This window comes from Haliotis cracherodii, unplaced genomic scaffold (assembly GCF_022045235.1).
Source record: "Haliotis cracherodii isolate W230 unplaced genomic scaffold, xgHalCrac1.p SCAF_1, whole genome shotgun sequence".
Taxonomy (NCBI): Eukaryota; Metazoa; Mollusca; class Gastropoda; order Lepetellida; family Haliotidae; genus Haliotis; species Haliotis cracherodii.
Genome location: NW_027266264.1, coordinates 19855911 through 19879288, shown reverse-complemented (window position 1 = coordinate 19879288; position 23378 = coordinate 19855911). Strand labels below are relative to the sequence as shown.

Sequence of the window (23378 nt, the reverse complement as noted above, 5' to 3'; positions counted from 1 at the left end):
GACGAGTTGGTGACAAAAAGTACGTGGTTCCCTATATTGACTTGTGCCGTGTATTCCCGTGTGTTTTGTTTCAGCTGAACAATTTACTTGCCTTTGCATGTGTTTGTGAAGGATGCCACCGGTGGGGCAAGATGCGTTCACCTGGTATCATCACTAATTGTTAATGATTCATATTATCGGAATCGTACAACGGAGGAGAGAATTCCTGTAATAATGAGAATGGTTTTGTCGCTTTTATTTACTGTTACTGCCTATGTTTAATAAATACCTCTCATATTCTTTGAAACGTAATATGTGTTTCATTTATTGACGTTTTACAAAGCAGGTTAAATATATTTACCAAAGATGCCAAATATCACTCATTCAGTGTGAGAGTACCCTTATTTGAAGAGAGAACCAGACTGAATAGTCACTGCAAAGCGCCTTGCCGTATCCACATTCTGTTTCATCTCAAAACAAATTACCTACGATAATAGTGAGATTTATTATTGAAACCATTTCTTTGCACTTCTTTCTGAACGTTTAAAAACAGGAAATGTCGCTAACGTTGCAATTAATTCAGCAACTTGCCACAAATCGTCCCGTGCAACAACACAAGAACATTGCTGTAGACATCAGTTGATCGCAGGTATAGTTCGTGACGACACTCCTGACCACTCTGTCCACGTTAATATTACATGGTAGTTTCCAAGTTGAGTGGACACAGGTCTCGCTCCGTCCCTCCTGCACGTGCTCAACTCGAAGGACGCCAGGCAAATAATGAACTTTATCAATAATTGATCTACATTGTCGCATAACACCTTTACCGCCCAACCGACTTGAGATGAAGCTTATCCATCTAACATGATTAGTGTTTCTGAATACTGGCCCGGGTCGAGGATGTGACGAAATCTCATTATGGCTGTTTGTCTTGATCGTTACAGCAGGTGAATGGTGTCTATGAGCTTCTGCACACACAAGAATCATTTAAGAATAATGAGCAGCTAACAGGAGCAACAGCACGCTCCATGGGATGTTTATGTTGCCAACGGCGGCTCCATATTGGTGACTACTTTGACGTTACACGCACTTTAACAGCAACAACGCCGACGTGAGACAAACACTAGCCTGGGACCTCTGACGCTGGCGACCCGATCTGAGCTTGTACGGTGGAAGGCGTTTACAGAATCACGTCCATCTTGAGCTGTTGTTTCATACACTTCTGTGTTCATGTCTCTGTCACAGCTATATGATGCCGGTGTTTGAATATAGTATATGAAACTGTCTTCTATTCATGGACATAGGAAATTAACCGTCTTCGGTCTATGGACAAGGAAAAGAAAAGTCTTCGATCTTTGGATATAGGAACGCAACTGTTTTCGATCTTTGGACCAGCAAAGGAACGCTCTCCGTTCTTTGGTCATAGAAAAGCATCTGTCATCGATCTTTGGACCAGCAAAGGAACTTTCTCCGTTCTTTTGGACATAGAAAAGCATCTGTCATTGATCTTTGGACCAGCAAAGGAACTTTCTCCGTTCTTTGGATATAGGAAAGAAACTGTCCTCGATATTTGGCTATAGGTACGAGGTATTCGTATCTGGCCTTGCCGTGCAAATAACGAAGATTGAACTCTGATCTTTTGATATTGTAAAGATAAGATTTGACTCCAAACTTCGCACTATGCAAAATGCTCCTGAGCATTTACCTGTGAACTAAATAAGGACGTTGGCATCCAATCTTCGGTACCGACTTTTGTAATTTATTGAGATTTCTCCTGACCTTGACTACGAGTTGTGGAATCTCATCCGACTTAAATACAATAATAATAGTCAGCTGTATACAGAGTATATTTCAGCATGTATGTGTGTGTCCTGGCGTGGAAACCTGTTTCAAACATTTCTCCCTAACACTTGGACGTCCCACGTACACACGCGCCCCCTGGAGGGAGGATCTGACATTTCAACCTACACTTGACTAGGGCCGGCAATACAGACTCGACTTCGGGTGGACGCCCGAGCTATAGAATGGGGGTAAGTCTCCTTCCTGTCTACCCTTGTCTCACAGTGTGTACTTATACTTTGTGAGAGAAACTCTAGAATAGCCTGTATGAAGCCATCAGCGTTACATAACATGCATACTGTACACGGGCACTCGACACGCGTCTCAACACACACACGCATACACTCTACTCGTAACGCACTCACACGCGCCTGTACTTACACATACATACACCACACACACACACACACACACACACACCACAAATACATACATACATACATACATACATACATACATACATACATACATACATACATACATACATACATACACCACACATACACACACACATACATACAACACACACACACAACACACCACACACACACACACATACATACATACACCACACACACACATACACCACACACATATACATACACCACACACACACATACACACACACACACACACATACATACACCACACACACATACATACACCACACACACACACACACACACACACACACACACACACACACACACACACACACACACACACACACACACACACACACACACACACAAACGCCTGAACGCAAACACGCACAAGCATACACTTGTTCAGATACACGCACGTACCTGCCTGTACACATGTAGACGCACGTGTTTCTGTAATCATACACGCGAGCGTGCGCACGCGCACACACACACACATACACAGACACACATATATATAGACACATGTGCGTGTGTTATTCTTCAGTCGTAACGACATGACGTGTTGCTGGCTATGACGTTACGTGTTGCTGGCTATGACGTTACGTGTTGTTGGCGATGACGTTACGTGTTGCTGGCTATGACGTAGCGTGTTGCCGGCTATGACATAACGTGTTGCTGGTTATGACATAACGTGTTGCTGGCTATGACATAACGTGTTGCTGGCGATGACGTTACGTGTTGCTGGCTATGACGTAGCGTGTTGCCGGCTATGACATAACGTGTTGCTGGCTATGACATAACGTGTTGCTGGCTATGACATAACGTGTTGTTGGCGATGACGTTACGTGTTGCTGGCTATGACGTAGCGTGTTGCCGGCTATGACATATCATGTTGGTGGCTATGACGTTACGTGTTGCTGGCAATGGCATATCATGTTGGTGGCTATGACGTTACGTGTTGCTGGCAATGGCATAACGTGTTGATGGCTATGACGTAAGGTGTTGCCGGCTATGGCTTAACGTTTTCCTGGATATGACTTAACGTGTTGCTGGTTATGACATAAGGTGTTGCTGGTTATGACATAAGGTGTTGCTGGCTATGACGCTACGTGTTGCTGGCTGTGACATATGGTGTTGCTGACTATGACATATGGTGTTGCTGGTTATGACATATGGTGTTGCTGGCTATGGCATAAGGTGTTGCTGGCTATGGCATAAGGTGTTGCTGGCTATGGCATATGGTGTTGCTGACTATGACATAAGGTGTTGCTGGTTATGACATAAGGTGTTGCTGACTATGACATAAGGTGTTGCTGGTTATGACATAAGGTGTTGCTGGTTATGACATAAGGTGTTGCTGGCTATGACATAAGAAGTTGCTGGCTATGGCATATGGTGTTGCTGACTATGACATAAGGTGTTGCTGGTTATGACATAAGGTGTTGCTGACTATGACATAAGGTGTTGCTGGTTATGACATAAGGTGTTGCTGACTATGACATAAGGTGTTGCTGGTTATGACATAAGGTGTTGCTGACTATGACATAAGGTGTTGCTGGTTATGACATAAGGTGTTGCTGGCTATGGCATATGGTGTTGCTGACTATGACATAAGGTGTTGCTGGTTATGACATAAGGTGTTGCTGGCTATGACGTTACGTGTTGCTGACTATGACATAAGGTGTTGCTGGTTATGAAATAAGGTGTTGCTGACTATGACATAAGGTGTTGCTGGTTATGACATAAGGTGTTGCTGACTATGACATAAGGTGTTGCTGGTTATGACATAAGGTGTTGCTGGCTATGGCATATGGTGTTGCTGACTATGACATAAGGTGTTGCTGGTTATGACATAAGGTGTTGCTGGCTATGACGTTACGTGTTGCTGACTATGACATAAGGTGTTGCTGGTTATGAAATAAGGTGTTGCTGACTATGACATAAGGTGTTGCTGGTTATGACATAAGGTGTTGCTGATTATGACATAAGGTGTTGCTGGTTATGACATAAGGTGTTGCTGGCTATGACGTTACGTGTTTCTGGCTGTGACATATGGTGTTGCTGACTATGACATAAGGTGTTGCTGGTTATGACATAGGGTGTTGCTGACTATGACGTTACGTGTTTCTGGCTGTGACATATGGTGTTGCTGACTATGACATAAGGTGTTGCTGGTTATGACATAAGGTGTTGCTGACTATGACATAAGGTGTTGCTGGTTATAACATAAGGTGTTGCTGGCTATGACGTTACGTGTTGCTGGCTCTGACATATGGTGTTACTGACTATGACATTACGCGTTGCTGGTTATGATTAAACGCTCAGAGAATAATTGCTGTTACGCACATTATCATATTTCCGATCATCGTAATTTTCAAAACATCAGTTAAGAAATTGCAACTGGATTCTTCCTCCAGTATATCAACAACAACAACAACAACAATCATGTACCTGTCATCCTCCCTACTACTCGTACCGGTTTGTTTCTGTAGGAATTTTATTTAATCAAATCTTGATATTCAGAACGGAGTCCTGTTTGCTTAATGAAATATTCGAGAAACAAAACACGAAGCGACTGTCATACGAATCCTTGGTGAACCATACAATGGCTAGTTTCCTACTGACATTTACCAAAGCATGACTCACTTAGTCTAAAGAATGCATATATCAATGAAGACCACTTCCCTCTCGAAGCGGACTGTCATGAGAGCCTCTTATGTTCTGTTATAAATCTCCCCCACTGAGTGAAATGGAATTCACAAACACATTATGTCGGAACTAAATAATGCATGAACCATTAGCCCTGTGTTGACATGTATACTCGACCCTTTCTTCCCGACCAAACCTTTTTCTGACTCAACAATAGCACCCTGACGCTGCACAGAACAATAATACACTCTAAACAAACAACACGTTAATAAACAAGACGGTGCACCAAACTTGTCAATAACTGCCATAATTTACATAGTGGGTTTGACGTCGACATTGATCTGTGCTGACTCAACCAGGGACGACTATATCAGATGTCTGACGAGTACAATATAATGTAATAACCCGATAGGTGGGGCAGTCGACCTGCGTGTACAACATTACGTTGTATGGTGGTATTAATGTTAGGTAGATGTCTGACGTGTACAACATAACCCATATCGGTCGTGTTTGGCTTCTTAGAAATCCTGAAATATTTCTTCTTGCCTACGCCACACTCCGGCACGACAATGTGACAGTATCTCCATTCATCATCGAAAACCGCTGGAGCCTTATCCTTAGCCTAATCCTAACGCACCGTCCCGTGCCGGGAGACCAGCCTCATGGAGACGATAACGCGCTGTCGGAATAGACACTGTCGTTCCGCAGGTCATTTCTGAGTGTGGCGGCAGTAACAAAGTGATGATGTCTTGCTGCAATCAGGAGAAACCTGTCTTTTCGGTGCGTGGTGGAACGCCTTCGACAACCTGTATTTCGCTGCGTGGGTAACTGATCCAAACGTATGATATCCATGCCATGCTCTGCTGATCACTCTTTAACTGACGCCAAAGAACCAGTTTCAAGCATGCCTATGCATCTACCTAATTCCTCGATCGTCAAACAACGTCTTTGACGCTTTGGCTTTGAATGCACAAATGCAGTCAGTTGTTGCAATCCTGCAAATGTTGTTGTGCTCTCTGATAAGGATGTGCAACGATTGTCACGATACATCCAAACACATTTTCAAGCACCTCCTGCACATCATGGCCATGACTGCATGACTCTGTTCCTTCATCATGAAAATGGGGTCCTAAAGGGACTCCCCAAACATTGTGTACTAAAATATTTCAATCTACATTTGTAGGATGATTTTTTGATATCATCAAAACTTAATCCTCATCATACTTTGAGTAATATAGTTGTCCACTGCATATATTTCTGATATTTGCATAGTGTCCACATGTCGCTTTTCAGTTATTCTGACATTTGATTGGTTGATTGTGAACCATGGCCTTTACGGAACGAACTACTTTCGCTACATTCATTCGTTCATATTTCGATCAGAACACCGTTCTTGTTTACATGAGGGAAACCAAAAAAAGGGAAACAAAATAAACTAATTTTAATTGGTACTTTTATAATGAAATGCTGAAGTACCTGAGCAGAAAGAACGATATCTCATTTAAATATGCACATATGCAGCAGATTGTTCAGTATGACCGAACAATTTGGGATGGGGCTTCACAGTAGAACGCTTTCCCTTCAACCGCATAAAACAAATTTCTAATCACAAAACTGCAAAGTTAAAAAAAACAATTTATTCCCTCAAATGCTCTGACGAGCACCGAAAAACAGCTCGTGCTCTTTTACATTATTGTTTTGATCGTGCCCCTAGCGCCGAGCTCCAAGTTCACTAATCGTTTCGTGTTCGTGTGCATGATCTTTAATGAACATTTGTGAGTGAGTGAGTATGGTTTTACGCCTCTTTTAACAATATTCCAGCAATATCAGGGCGGGGGACACCAGAAATGGGCTTCACACATTGTACCCGGGTCTACGGCGTGACGAGCGAAAGCTTTAACCACTAGGCTACCCGACCGCCCTTAATGAATATTGAACACAGTATGTAAGACCTTTACGATAGACTACCTCGCATAGTTGTTGATATACATGGTCGTTGCAGGCATCGTCGTCGGGCATGCAGCAGGAACACGGCAGGGTTAGCAGCGTCCCGTCCCAGTCCCGTCAAACATTTGAGCATGATTTTAACTGGGCTAAATATGGCGAATAAACGAGCCGTACATATTTATTGTAACATCCGATAAACTGTCCGTGAAACATTTCCGACAGTATATATGTGTCCTGGCAAAACGCATTGACAGTGTTGACGTATTCATCAGATGCACTCGTTGACCGCTATATGGAAATAATGAGGGATTACAATCAATTTAAACTGCATTTAAATTAGCGTTTTCTCGGCTATAGTTAGGTGTTACTGCGTTGTTAAAACACTAATACGGCCTTTCAATTTACAGATGACATATAATTGTACCGTTTAGCTTTACTAGGGAAACAAAATTTTGCCAGGAACTACTTTTGGTAACGTTGTAACTTTGAAACCTTGTCGTAAGAGAGGACTAACGGGTTCGGGTGGTCAGGCTCGCTGACTTGGTTGATGCATGTCATTGTATCAAAGTTGCGTGGATCGATGCTCATGATGTCAGTCACTAGATTGTCTGGCCCCACTTGATTAATTACAGATCGCCGCCATGTAGCTGGAATATGGCTGTGTGCGGAGTTAAGCAACAAACAAACAAATAACAACTTCTATCATATTTGCATACCCATCGTGAGTGAGTGAGTGAGTGATGTGGAACTACGTCGGACCCAGTTGCATCAGTCAAACTGCACTCTCCGCCCTGACGCCTGATAATCGATTCATGCCACCCGGCTAGGACGACACACTTTAATCACCAGGTAGTGAACGAGAGTCGATCTTTACAGTTGATCACCCATCCCCTGGACGCATTCAGCGGCCATTTGGACGACACTCATTCTTATCTCGTTTTACGGCTACCAGGTTAATAGTTTTAGAAACGCAAGCATTATGTTTAATAACCGGTTTCAAACAAAACCTATGCGTGCGTGCAGCGTATGAATATTACTGGGGGTGGGGTGGCTTTGTCTTAAAAAAAATCATTTGCTTCTGAAAAAAAGTGTTGCAAGTGCTCAAATGTTTTCGAGTGGGTTGATTTGTAATTATGTAATGTTATTTACCATAAGATGGACAAAATTATCGTCAGCCATAGATAATAGTACTTTATTTGCCAAAGGAACGCATCAAACACGAAAGAAAAGCAAGAGAAGATTTTGGTTCCCCATCTTTTTTAAAATCAATTCTTATCGAAACTGATTATATCATCACGGTTACTAAGCAACCACGCCCAACTCCGTGTCTAAACTCTAAACAAGGCCTGTGATTCCCTAGCTGTTTCGACCACGCGGAACTAATAGTCAGAGACCGTTGTTAGCCGACATGTTTGCTTGAACCGGCCAGCGTTAATAATACGCGCGACGTAATCAATGAGCCGGCAGGGTAGATACAAAAAAATAGTTCGCGGAGTAGATAAGCTCCCTGGTAGTGAATCGGTCTGACAGGGAGAGGGTTATGACAAGTAGCACACAATGTAATGCTTGGGATTAGTGTGGCGTGGCGCGGTAGTGGATTAACACTTAGTTTATATGGTAGTGGGATTTCCTAAAGTCATTTCTGAGGGCTGTATTCAGTATCACCACGAGATTTGGATCCGAGACTCAGTACTGGTCCCCCAAATTGCAATGTGACTTGTGGAATATACGAAAACAGAAACAGTAGTATACACTGTTGTGACGTTAAGGGCTCAAGGCCAAAGTATTCGCCGGCCGCAGTATGGAGGTAAGTGCATGTTGCATGGTGCCTGTTATTAAAGTGATGATTATTAAAGTGATGATTAAACAAATTTAGTTTTTATATTGAAGTTTAAGTTAATAAGTTGCGCCCGAAGAAAAACATATAGTGCAGCTGACAGCGCGTGCACCTGTCATGCTGTGTACTGGGTTCGACTATATATATAGCCGAATGTTGATACTAATACAAGTATATTATGGACTCTGATTTTTTAAAATAAGACATTGACATTTATTCACACTCACATCCACTCGTGTTCTGTACTAACCCATAAGAAGGTTTAATATATGACATCAAAACATAAATGTAAGGTTGCAAGAACTATTGTACATATTAAACAAAGATCAATGAGCTCCAGAAGTAGACAACTCAGAATAAACATGTATAACAATATCATCTGGAACACAGTGAATAACTTTGCTTGTGTTTTCGAAAGTTGTCTATATATTTTCCTACTTGGGTCAGGCACTGCCCAGGGTGTCGGATCAGTCCAATCTGTAACAGGGATTCAGTGAGTGAGTGAGTGAGTTGGGTTTAACGCCGCTTTTAACAGTATTCCAGTTATATCACGGCGTGTCAGCTTAATGTGGGAGGAAATCCCGATGTGATGCAGGTCTCAGACGTTTACCACTTCGGTGAACAGGGACTCAGAACAGAAATATCAACTACCAAAAAGAATATTTATACAATTGCAACACTCTTGTCACATGACAAATGCCGCACAGGTACAATCAAACTGGCTAAGAGCACCTCAATTCTCTGTAGCGCCGCGTCTCGTAACTGTCAGGATTCGTTAGTCTACAGCAAGAGTTCCCACCCTTTAAGTCCGGGATAGAATAGGTCTTCAGCAACCCATGCTTACCGTAAGAGGCGATTATCCTTGTCGCAAGAGGCGACTAAAGGAGTCGGATTGTCAGGCTCACTGACTTGGTTGATGCAAAACATCGCATCCCAATTGCGTAGATCGATGCTCATGATGTCAACCACTGGATTGTCTGGTCAAGACTCGCTTATTTACAGACCGCCGTCATATAGCTGAAATATTGCCGAGTGCGGCTTTAAACAACAAACAATAACAACAGCTAGAGTTCCAATTCCAGATTATGATTCTTGTTCTGTCGATACCTGTGCTTGTTGGTTTCACTGAAGTGGTAAACGTCAAAGACCTGCGTCACTTTAAACTGTCTGCCACATTAAGCTGACACGACGTGCTATTACTGCAATACTCTTTAAGCAGCGTTGAACCCGTTTCACCCCCAAACCCTCTTCACGAGCACTCGTCTTTCCCCTGCCTATCCTGCATGGGCAGCTTGGCCTTCGTCGATGCAGAAAGCACCTGGAGCAGTCTGTACTCTCCAGGAGGTCACGTGTAACTTTAAAGGGGGGTAACTCTCCCGTGACAAGGAAAGCTTAATTCCGTTTCCACATTACAATGTTAAACAGGACGGCTGCCCCATCTTATTCCCTGCCATGCCTAGGTTACCGAGCCTCATTTAGCCGACACCATATCGACCTCGTATCAAACACACCTGGTCTAGGAGATTAACTTGAGCTTTATACAAATTGCTATTGCTACTTGGCACGCTCGCTTTGACAGCCATGAGCCCAGTGCTAATATAAGAAGTTGGTTAACAATGTATTTTTGTGGTATTGTAAATGTGTAACAGGTCATCGACGCACGTCGGTTTTAGTGTCTCCAAATCATGTGTGTATGTGTGTGTTGGGGGATGGGGGTGGCTGAACGGCTGGAGAGTAGCAGGATGGGTGGAGAGTAACAGGGTGGGTGGAGGGTGGATGAGCGGGTGGGGAGTAGCAGGATGGATGGTGGGTGGCTGAACGGGTAGAGAGGAGCAGGGTGAGTAGCGATGTAAGCACAGCCGATGCCTGTGTCGCTAGTTATTGTAAGTAGAGGTGTTTCATTTCGTAAACGTTCAAGTTCTGATTCCACTGCCCATGTTACCAGATAACTGCAAACCATGAAATGCAGTGCTTACCGAGTTGGTTGCTTTATCTGTTTCCGTAACCAGACAGCTATGTGTCCGCTCTGGCACGGATACCGTGTTTTTGTATGTTTAGGATAACTCCGCTGCATGGCTTGACATCATCTTGCCCTGTTTTTTCCCAGGAGATAATATTTAATTATCCGACAAGTTTCTCAGTGAAAGAAACTTTTTCCCAGAACGATGTTTGATGTGGATGCGCCATCGTGATTGACAGGAATGATAGAACAATGTTACTAGGGGTACAATAGATCGCTGGGGAAGGTAATTTGAACAGAGTCATGACGTCATCCGGTTATGACGCAACTCAGAAATAGTACTTTATCGTAGGATCAAGCACTGTCGAAGCATCAAAGAATATACAGCACATCATCGAATGTAACACCATTGGCTGCTGTATAAAGCATACCTACGAATATAACGTCACTGGCTATAGTATACAGTATATCACTAAGTATAACGTCACTGGCTTAAGTATACAGTATATTACCGAGTATAAAGTCACTGGCAATAGTATACAGTATATTACCGAGTATAACGTCACTGGCAATAGTATACAGTATATTACCGAGTATAACGTCACTGGCAATAGTACACAGTATATTACCGAGTATAACGTCACCGGCTACAGTATAAGTATATTACCGAGAATTACGTCATTTGAAATAGTATACAGTATATTACCGAGTATAACGTCAATGGCTATAGTATACAGTATATTACCGAGAATATCGTCACTGGTAATAGTACACAGTATATCCCTAAGTATAACGTCACTGGCTATACTATACGGTATATCACGTATAACGTCACTGGCTATACTATACGGTATATCACGTATAACGTCACTGGCTGTAGGACACAGTAGAACACCGAGTATAACGTCGCTGCAACACGCAATTTACAACCGAGTTGGATAGTTTCCCAGCCAGTGTAGATATGCACTTACCCCTGAAGTAACCTACCAAGGAACCTATTGTTATCAATCGCTTACATTTCACCAATCAATCAAACCGCGGAATCCGTGTGGGGTAGATATTTCAACGGTTAGGACATGTAATCGATAACGGTGGCAAAGGGGCTTTTAACTCTGTTGTTTATATTCTGACTCAGCGGGCTACGGAGGTGCATAAAACGTTCCAGGAACATGCAATGTCTATCATTGTTTAGGAACTGGAGCATCTGCACGTATTTGTTAGGAAGATGTATGTGATCGCTTCGCTGGGGGGAAGTGACGTAAAGGCTACTGTGACATGCACCAAGAGGACGTGGATATTGGAAAACAAGGATTCACTCGATTAATTGTTGAAGAATGTTTAATTGGTAAATAAACCAGAGCACTGAGTGGAATCATGGGAGATAATTGCAGCTACAATCGCCATTGTTGCTACAACTACATCCACTACCGCTGTAACTACTGCACTCGCCGGAACAACGTCGGCTGTTACTACTACAACTCACTCACTCACTACAACTACATCTACTACCGCTGTCACTACTGCACTCGCCGCAACAACGTCGTCTGCTACTACTACAACTCACTTAATACAAGACCTTCATCTTCTACCGTTATTGCTACTACGGCAACGACAACGTCGGCTGTTACAACTATAACTCACTCACTCACTACAACTACATCAACTACTGCTACTGCTACTACGGCAACGACAACGGCGACTATTTGTTTGTTTGTTCGTTGTTTGACGCCTCACTGATCAATATTCCAGCTATATGACGGCGGTCTGTTAATAATCGAGTCATGACCTGAAAATCCTGTGGTTGATATCATGAGCATCGATCCACGCAGTTGGGATACGATGACATGCATCAACCTAGGCAGTGAGCCTGACCACCCATCTCGTTAGTCGCCTCTACAACTACAGTACTCCCGCTACTGCTACAGCGGCAACGACATCGGCGACTCCTACTACTATAACTTACGCTCTACAACAACATCTACTACGTCTGTTACTATTGCGCCAACTGCAATAACCGCTGCTGTTACTGCTACACTTCACTCACTCACTACAAATTCATCAGCGACCGCAACAACTGCAACAATGGCGGCCGTTACTAGGACTCACTCACTCACTCCCCCACCGGTGTTATTGCACAGCTCACACACAACAAGTAATTCCATTCGTTTGTTTCTTGATCTAATTTCGCTAAACAAGATATAAATGTTCTGGCCGAAATAGGCGACTATTCTGAACTACAAGCAATGAATGAGTGAGTGAGTTGGGTTTAACGGCGCTTTTAACAGTATATCGCGTCGTGTCAGCTTAATGTGGGAGGAAAGCCCGAAGTGATTCAGGTCTCTGACGTTTACCACGTCGGTGAAACCCACGAGCACGGGTATGGTGCTGACAAACCTAGAAACATAATCGGGGAGAACCGGGATTCGAACCCACAATCATAGGTTTCTGGCGTGCCCAAGAGACTCAACTCTGCACAACGAATCGCGGCGCCTTAGACGACTTGACCACCCGTGCCTCCCATAAGCAATGAATGAGGTGATGTCTTGTTCGCAATGTGCTCTAACGCTTCTTCTTAATTTCCAGGTTACAGACCAGCAGAAGAAAGGTACGTGTTATTAAGGCTCCCTCCACCTGTACAGGGTGCGTGTCGCCACCCCCAAGTGGGCTGTGTGCGGCCAAGACTTCCCAGTAGACAATAGGTGAGGTGAGGTGAAATTGGGTTTAACGTCGTGTCCAAGATTATTGCACTTATATAGCGACGTGCATGCACGTGTGTGTGTGTGGCTGCTTGTACTAAAAAAAATAGTCCGGACTGATGCCGATTTATAGTGCTAGCTCACTGAGATACCATGCCGCAGTTTAACACGAATAACCCACTCAGACACAGTATACTGAATCCGAGCCGACCAGTCCTTGTTCTAGCCCCTTAATGCCGAGTGCCAGACAGGGTAACAACAAGTACCATCTTTTAACGTCTTTTGCTATGACGCGACCGGGGATCGAACCCCGGACCTTCCGCTCTCCGGGCGGACGCTCTACCACTAGACCACGGAGGCGGTCCAGTCGACAACAGAGGCAGCAGTGATATAGCTGGGCCATACTGCCTGTGGTGCAAAAAACCGCCTCCGTGGTCTAGTGGTAGAGCGTCCGCCCGGAGAGCGGAAGGTCCGGGTTTCGATCCCCGGCTGCGTCATACTAAAAGACGTTAAAAGATGGTACTTGTTGTTACCCTGTCTAACGCTCGGCATTAAGAGGCTAAAACAAGGACTGGTCGGCTCGGAGTCAGTATACTGTGTCTGGGGTATTCATGTTAAACTGCGGCATGGTATCTCAGTGAGCTAGCACTATAAATCGGCATCAGTCCGGACTAGTACAAGCAGCCACACAAACACAAAAAACCCATACGCGAACATGTACGTCGCTATATAAGTGCAATAATCTTGGACACGACGTTAAACCCAATTTCACCTCACCTCACCTCACCTGTGGTGCAAAACATTCTTTCACAACTACCCACCGGTCCCCATATTGTAATGTCTTGTTTGTTTGTTGTTTAAACGCCGCACTCAGCAATATTCCAGCTATATGAAGGCGGTCTTTAATTAATCCAGTCTGGACCAGACAATCCAGTGATTGACATCATGAGCATCGATCCATGCAATTAGGATACGATAACATGAATCAACCAACTCAGCGAGCCTGACCACCCGATCCCGTTAGTCGCCTCTAACAACAAGCCTAATCGCCTGTGGCGACAAGCATGGTTTGCCGAAGAGCTATTCTACCCCGGATCTTCACGGCTCCCATGTTGTAATGTGTCCGACGTGAGACGGGGTTTTACAGTGTCTGAAATATGTCGGGGTGATATTTTGTGAACAATATGTCGGGGTTGTAGATGTAGTGTATGTGGCTTTAGCAGAGACGGGCCGCACGACAATATATACTCACCGACAAAAGAAACGCGAATACCATGCATGTTGGTCAATATATGAAGAATTACTCATATTCGAGAGATATGAGACAGGTTCGATGCACAAACGAACATATTGTTTTGTTGTGTGAATCCACGCTCATGAACGCATCACACGTGACGTCATAGATCCATGACTCGAGATGCACCATTTGTCCCATACAGGATTGGCGTGTAAAGTTTGGAAGTCATATGAAGCATTTCGTGATAAGAATAAAGACACCGTGGTAACACTTGACTGATTGTCACTTTTATCATTAAGTGGAACACATTGGAAACATCTCTTCTTAACGTGCATACTTCTCTATACGTTTCTATGGTTCGCGTTTCTTTTTGCGGCGAGTCTATATTTGGCTCCTGTGTATTGATGCTATTCATGGTTGACTATCTGGTTTACTGTTGCGTGACGCAACTGTGACACGGCATAGTACACTCACAGTGTCAATCAATGATTTGTCTGCATACAGCGTAGGCCAAGGTTAAGGCGTACCGTCAGTTTTGCTAGCTTCTATCACTACCTGCATGCACCTCGTGGATGTGTTCCTGTCGCGATACAACACGACTGCAAGCAACCTAAACCTCCACTAACACAGGCTAACTGACACACGTATCAGTCCTTATACCAATCTGGGACTCTCTCTCTCCCCCCGCCCAGCTATACAAGCTCACCCCGCTAGTGTCGACATGACACGCCGGCAGCTTGAAAACCACATTTAGCTGCTGCTTTTCCCAAACATCCGCTTCCGGGTGCATGTTCGCAAACAATTAGGCTCAAATATCCACCCAACATAGACGATTGGTTTAACTTCCAGATTAACAAATTGGAAATCGATTTACAAAGTACTTGTTCAAAGATTATTTCTGCCGTTCAGATTATAAACCACCATTCTGACATAGGAAAACATAGGATAATATGTCATCGCCACGAACCAATAAGGACATCGATTCTTCGTCAATCCAAATGTGCTATCTGTCCAGCCATTTTGGAACAGTTAATGGTGTGTGGAGGCGAATCAGCCCAAATGCCACATTACCGCTGCGATCTATTGCTGGTGGTGTGGCTGCCTGGATAACAGCTTTGGAATCAATGGTGCTCACATGATTATGGCCCCCGTGAACATCCGGGTTAGAATGGGTCTTCATCAACCCGTGCTTGCCGTCACAGGCGACTATGCTTGTCGTAAGAGGTGACTAACGGGATCAGGTGGTCAGGCTCCTGACTTGGTTGATGCATGTCATCGTATCCCACCTGCGTGAATCGATGCTCATGGTGTCCATCAATAGATTGTCTGGTCCAGATTCTTTCTGTATTAATAATCAGGAAAACATCTTTTTCCGGCGAAAACTTCTAATTTGTATCGAAGTCGGAAATGGATTTTGATTGGGTGTCGATGTAAGCTCATGAGCGAGAGATGTGTCTTGCCGATATACAGTGATGTGATGACAGACGAAATACAAGATTTCTGACACTAATTTAATAGAGGTTTTGCATTGTAAAAATTCTTTGACCTTTGCCGTTTATGTGATGTGATGGTTTTGACAGAAATCCAGGAGACGTTTGATCTGTTTGACGTTGACCATGACGGCAGAGTGACCACCAAGGAGATGGGCACCATCATCCGGGCATTCTTCATCGTAGCCAATGACGGACAGCTGCGGGCTTTCCTCGGCAAGCTTGATCAAGATGGTAACCGGTATTCATAATCGTACCATAGCCACATGGAAAAGGAATAGATTGAAGACACTCACCAGGCCTACGCATGCGTCACACGTGTACTGTATAAGTGATTAATTTAATGTTACAATTTGTATTTAATATAACAATTTGTGTAACTCTCATACGTCAAAAACAACAGAATACGTGTTGGTTGCATTCTTTCGAATACCCATTGTCTGGTTGAATAGCAAATGGGCTTATGCGCCCGAGTAGGTCTAGGTTTACTAGGTGTAGGAGAAGGGTTCGCAGACTGCAATCGTTGTTACCGTTGTAAAGAATGAGTACGTGACTGACATCGTTGTTACCTTTAGAGTGAATGGGTACGTAGACCGACGTCGTTCTTACTGCTGTAGGAGATGGGTACTCAGACTTTAATCGTCGTTACCGTTTTATAGAATAAGTACGCAGACTGGCATCGTTGTTACTGTTGTAGTGAATGAGTACGTAGACTGACATCGTTGTTGCTGTTATAGTGAATGAGTACGTAGACTGACATCGTTGTTACTGCTGTAGTGAATGAGTACGTAGACTGACATCGTTGTTACTGTTGTAGTGAATGAGTACGTAGACTGACATCGTTGTTACTGCTGTAGGAGATGGGTACGTAGACTGACATCGTTGTTGCTGTTGTAGTGAATGAGTACGTAGGCTGACATCGTTGTTACTGCTGTAGGAGATTGGTACGTAGACTGACATCGTTGTTACTGTTGTAGTGAATGAGTACGTAGACTGACATCGTTGTTACTGCTGTAGTGAATGAGTACGTAGACTGACATCGTTGTTACTGTTGTAGTGAATGAGTACGTAGACTGACATCGTTGTTACTGTTGTAGTGAATGAGTACGTAGACTGACATCGTTGTTGCTGTTGTAGTGAATGAGTACGTAGATTGACATCGTTGTTACTGCTGTAGTGAATGAGTACGTAGACTGACATCGTTGTTACTGCTGTAGTGAATGAGTACGTAGACTGACATCGTTGTTACTGTTGTAGTGAATGAGTACGTAGACTGACATCGTTGTTACTGCTGTAGTGAATGAGTACGTAGACTGACATCGTTGTTACTGTTGTAGTGAATGAGTACGTAGACTGACATCGTTGTTACTGTTGTAGTGAATGAGTACGTAGACTGACATCGTTGTTGCTGTTATAGTGAATGAGTACGTAGACTGACATCGTTGTTACTGCTGTAGTGAATGAGTACATAGACTGACATCGTTGTTACTGCTGTAGTGAATGAGTACGTAGACTGACATCGTTGTTGCTGTTGTCGTGAATGAGTACGTAGACTGACATAGTTGTTACTGTGTTGTAGGAGATGGGTACGTAGACTGACATCGTTGTTACTATTGTAATGAATGAGTACGTAGACTGACATCGTTGTTGCTGTTGTAGTGAATGAGTACGTAGACTGACATCGTTGTTACTGCTGTAGTGAATGAGTACGTAGACTGACATCGTTGTTACTGCTGTAGGAGATGGGTACGTAGACTGACATCGTTGTTGCTGTTGTAGTGAATTAGTACGTAGACTGACATCGTTGTTACTGCTGTAGGAGATTGGTACGTAGACTGACATCGTTGTTGCTGTTGTAGTGAATGAGTACGTAGACTGACATCGTTGTTACTGTTGTAGTGAATGAGTACGTAGACTGACATCGTTGTTACTGTTGTAGTGAATGAGTACGTAGACTGACATAGTTGTTACTGCTGTAGTGAATGAGTACGTAGACTGACATCGTTGTTACTGCTGTAGTGAATGAGTACATAGACTGACATCGTTGTTACTGCTGTAGTGAATGAGTACGTAGACTGACATCGTTGTTGCTGTTGTCGTGAATGAGTACGTAGACTGACATAGTTGTTACTGTGTTGTAGGAGATGGGTACGTAGACTGACATCGTTGTTACTATTGTAATGATTGAGTACGTAGACTGACATCGTTGTTACTGCTGTAGTGAATGAGTACGTAGACTGACATCGTTGTTACTGTTGTAGTGAATGAGTACGTAGACTGACATCGTTGTTACTGTTGTAGTGAATGAGTACGTAGACTGACATCGTTGTTACTGCTGTAGTGAATGAGTACGTAGACTGACATCGTTGTTACTGTTGTAGTGAATGAGTACGTAGACTGACATCGTTGTTACTGTTGTAGTGAATGAGTACGTAGACTGACATCGTTGTTGCTGTTGTAGTGAATGAGTACGTAGACCGACATCGTTGTTACTGCTGTAGTGAATGAGTACGTAGACTGACATCGTTGTTACTGCTGTAGTGAATGAGTACGTAGACTGACATCGTTGTTACTGTTGTAGTGAATGAGTACGTAGACTGACATCGTTGTTACTGCTGTAGTGAATGAGTACGTAGACTGACATCGTTGTTACTGTTGTAGTGAATGAGTACGTAGACTGACATCGTTGTTACTGTTGTAGTGAATGAGTACGTAGACTGACATCGTTGTTACTGCTGTAGTGAATGAGTACGTAGACTGACATCGTTGTTACTGCTGTAGTGAATGAGTACATAGACTGACATCGTTGTTACTGCTGTAGTGAATGAGTACGTAGACTGACATCGTTGTTGCTGTTGTCGTGAATGAGTACGTAGACTGACATAGTTGTTACTGTGTTGTAGGAGATGGGTACGTAGACTGACATCGTTGTTACTATTGTAATGAATGAGTACGTAGACTGACATCGTTGTTGCTGTTGTAGTGAATGAGTACGTAGACTGACATCGTTGTTACTGTTGTAGTGAATGAGTACGTAGACTGACATCGTTGTTACTGTTGTAGTGAATGAGTACGTAGACTGACATAGTTGTTACTGCTGTAGTGAATGAGTACGTAGACTGACATCGTTGTTACTGCTGTAGTGAATGAGTACATAGACTGACATCGTTGTTACTGCTGTAGTGAATGAGTACGTAGACTGACATCGTTGTTGCTGTTGTCGTGAATGAGTACGTAGACTGACATAGTTGTTACTGTGTTGTAGGAGATGGGTACGTAGACTGACATCGTTGTTACTATTGTAATGATTGAGTACTTAGACTGACATCGTTGTTGCTGTTGTAGTGAATGAGTACGTAGACTGACATCGTTGTTACTGCTGTAGTGAATGAGTACGTAGACTGACATCGTTGTTACTGCTGTAGGAGATGGGTACGTAGACTGACATCGTTGTTGCTGTTGTAGTGAATTAGTACGTAGACTGACATAGTTGTTACTGCTGTAGGAGATTGGTACGTAGACTGACATCGTTGTTGCTGTTGTAGTGAATGAGTACGTAGACTGACATCGTTGTTACTGTTGTAGTGAATGAGTACGTAGACTGACATCGTTGTTACTGCTGTAGTGAATGAGTACGTAGACTGACATCGTTGTTACTGTTGTAGTGAATGAGTATGTAGACTGACATCGTTGTTACTGCTGTAGTGAATGAGTACGTAGACTGACATCGTTGTTACTGCTGTAGTGAATGAGTACGTAGACTGACATCGTTGTTACTGCTGTAGTGAATGAGTACGTAGACTGACATCGTTGTTGCTGTTGTAGTGAATGAGTACGTAGACTGACATCGTTGTTACTGCTGTAGTGAATGAGTACGTAGACTGACATCGTTGTTACTGCTGTAGTGAATGAGTACGTAGACTGACATCGTTGTTACTGTTGTAGTGAATGAGTACGTAGACTGACATCGTTGTTACTGCTGTAGTGAATGAGTACGTAGACTGACATCGTTGTTACTGCTGTAGTGAATGAGTACGTAGACTGACATCGTTGTTACTGCTGTAGTGAATGAGTACATAGACTGACATCGTTGTTACTGCTGTAGTGAATGAGTACGTAGACTGACATCGTTGTTGCTGTTGTCGTGAATGAGTACGTAGACTGACATAGTTGTTACTGTGTTGTAGGAGATGGGTACGTAGACTGACATCGTTGTTACTGTTGTAGTGAATGAGTACGTAGACTGACATCGTTGTTACTGCTGTAGTGAATGAGTACGTAGACTGACATCGTTGTTACTGTTGTCGTGAATGAGTACGTAGGCTGGCATCGTTATTACTGCTGTAGGAGATGGGTACGTAGACTGACATCGTTGTTACTGCTGTAGGAGATGGGTACGTCAACTACACCGACTTCGAGCGCTTCATGGTTGAGGAGCAACTGACCACGGTGTGTCGGGACGAGATGGATGACGACCTGTCCGCGGCCTTCCAAGTGTTTGACAAAGACGGCAACGGCTTCATCGACGCTGAGGAATTCAAGGAAGTCATGGTTAATCTAGGTGAGTGCTAGAAACTGTATACAGTTTAACTTTATAGGACGAGTCTTACATAAGATGCGCGGGTGTATAAATAAATGGTAGATGGTATGCCCAGGTCTGAGCCTTAACCCTTCTTTAAAGGTAAGTTAAACTTTGTATATATAGTGACCTGTATTTTCATACTTTGGTAGGTAATAAGAAATCATATTTCATAGTCAACTATGGCTTTAACGAACTCGCATATAGCGAATAGTCGATTAAAATCAAATCTTTGAAAAGTTTAAATCTACGGTCTATTTATTTGAATAACGAGTTCAGATCTGACTTTCTAATTGTGCTGGTCCCTTGGATTTCATCATATCCTGGTTAACTATGGGCTTAATGCGGACATGTTGTGACAGGAGACAAGATGTCAACGGAGGAGGTGGAGGCGTTGATGAAGGAGGCGGACACTGACGGGGACGGCAAGATCGACTACACAGGTAACCGAACGCATGAATATTAACATTAATTAAACGTCTCTTCCCTCACCAGGCGATGCGCCTGTATATGTTATAGGCTCTTATAACAAACATACCGCCATTTACCACAGGGTCCAGTTCCACAAAGGGATCTTAGCGCTACGGCTGTCTTTAGTCTGTGCAAGGGTGGATCCAGCAATTTATAAGGGAGAGAGAGAGAGAGAGAGAGAGAGGGGGGGGGGGGGGGGGGGGGGGCGTGCCGGGACTCCAACCCACACCCACACCCACACCCATCCTATGCTGTGGCAAAGTGAAAGGGGCTGCCTAGTCGGGGTACATGCACAGTGTTCTAACACTGCTAGGCTTTTGTCATGGTTTAATCGCACTGGTTCTAGATGTGATAGATTAGTCCCTTTGCAGACCTTCTTTATCTCAGTGGCTGCATGTTTATTTCAGAGTTCTGCAGGCACATGAAGAGAAACATTCTCCTCGAAGACGGCAAAGGATAGTGGCGGAATGTGAACGAAAACTGTGTACATCGAGGATTATTGATACGTTGCCCATAAACCAGAATGGTTTTGATCTGTTGCTCAAGACAAATTATAATGCTCCGATGTAATCGGGGTACGTCAACTTACCTAAAGTATATATTATAGTCACTGCAACATTGCCAAGATTTGATGTATGTATTATTTACCTATTTCTTTTCTGTGATTCCGTGTTTGAATGTTTCCTATCATCTCTCTGTAGTGTTTTAAAAAAAAGGTTTAGAAGCTGCTATCTAATTACTCAAGTTGAAATAATTCAGAAATGCAGTGTCCCTTCATTAGATGACCCGACAGAAAGCATCCCAGGAAGAACAGAGAGACATGCATGGATGCTTTGTAGCATCCCAGGTACAACAGAAAGACATGCATGGACCCTTTGTAGCATCCCAGGTGCAACAGAGAGACATGCATGGACCCTTTGTAGCATCCCAGGTACAACAGAGAGATATGCATGGACCCTTTGTAGCATCCCAGGTGCAACAGAGAGACATGCATGGACCCTTTGTAGCATCCCAGGTACAACAGAGAGACATGCATGGACCCTTTGTAGCATCCCAGGTGCAACAGGGAGACATGCATGGACCCTTTGTAGCATCCCAGGTACAACAGAGAGACATGCATGGACCCTTTGTAGCATCCAAGGTACAACAGAGAGACATGCATGGACCCTTTGTAGCATCCCAGGTGCAACAGAGAGACATGCATGGACCCTTTGTAGCATCCCAGGTACAACAGAGAGACATGCATATACCCTTTGTAGCATGTCAGGTACAACAGAGAGACATGCATGGACCCTTTGTAGCATCGCAAGTACAACAGAGAGACATGCATGGACCCTTTGTAGCATCCCAGGTACAACAGAGAGACATGCATGGACCCTTTGTAGCGTCCCAGGTACAACAGAGAGACATGCATATACCCTTTGTAGCATCACAGGTACAACAGAGAGACATGCATATACCCTTTGTAGCATCCCAGGTACAACAGAGAGACATGCATGGACCCTTTGTAGCATCCCAGGTACAACAGAGAGACATGCATGGACCCTTTGTAGCATCCCAGGTACAACAGAGAGACATGCATGGACCCTTTGTAGCATCCCAGGTACAACAGAGAGACATGCATGGACCCTTTGTAGCATCCCAGGTACAACAGAGGAACATGCATGGACCCTTTGTTCTGTTTTAACATTCGGAGAATAGTGTACTCAACCTTTCAAAGGGATATTGTGATATCACTTACTGTTACGAACCTCAGGACAACCACGAAAGGAAAGGTATTTTTTTATAGTGTATTTTCATGACAAAATATCATATTAATCAGATTACGTCATCCTATCTCACACGGACATGGAGAAACCCAAAGAAAAGATGAGTAGAATAATTATTCAGCTTGTGTGATAAGGAAGTATTGAAACTGGATCATTAGGATCATTTTAGAATTCATTTTAACTTGTAGTATGCCAAGAACATGGAGTGTCATTTATGAAATATTCCTGCGACAAGGGAGCTAATTGACAACAAAACTGGACTTGCCTCGGCATTTATGAGTCGGGATCAGCACAAGTTCAAGACGTTGTCCCCTCTGGGTGTAGGAGGGTACAGTTGGGTGTAGGTTAGGGAAGTTTTCACGATAACACATCAGATAATTCTTTAGTCTAGTTGTGGTAGGTTTCAGACACGTCTATAGGACTTATAGATAAGAGAATAGAAAGTACATGCATTTCAGCTTATTTAAACAATTGTTCATAACATGCCATATTTGGTCTACTTTATCTTGAAATTCCCAGTTGCACTGGTGACAAAATCT

General features: G+C 43.5%; 1 protein-coding gene across 2 annotated transcripts; it reads left to right on the top strand.

Moving 5' to 3' along the window:
• Nucleotides 1-1861: 1861 nt before the first annotated feature.
• Nucleotides 1862-22006, top strand: LOC139461438 (calmodulin-like). 2 transcript variants are annotated; one of them, XM_071242996.1, is made up of 6 exons: nt 1862-2009; nt 13181-13202; nt 16111-16254; nt 20408-20581; nt 20962-21042; nt 21478-22006. In XM_071242996.1, exons 1-6 carry the CDS (start codon nt 2004-2006, stop codon nt 21528-21530), a joined length of 480 nt encoding a protein of 159 aa, XP_071099097.1. In that variant the 5' UTR covers nt 1862-2003; the 3' UTR covers nt 21531-22006. The 2 variants fall into 2 exon arrangements, with proteins under 2 accessions (XP_071099097.1, XP_071099098.1); XM_071242997.1 differs by lacking the exon at nt 1862-2009 and adding an exon at nt 8477-8607.
• The last annotated feature ends 1372 nt before the right edge of the window (nt 22007-23378 follow it).

Bases quoted from the DNA above. Each gene is read 5' to 3' on its own strand.
- LOC139461438 (XM_071242996.1), top strand. The intron at 16,255-20,407 runs GTAACCGGTATT...TTACTGCTGTAG, and splicing joins CGGCAAGCTTGATCAAGATG to GAGATGGGTACGTCAACTAC. The intron at 20,582-20,961 runs GTGAGTGCTAGA...ATGTTGTGACAG, and splicing joins GGAAGTCATGGTTAATCTAG to GAGACAAGATGTCAACGGAG.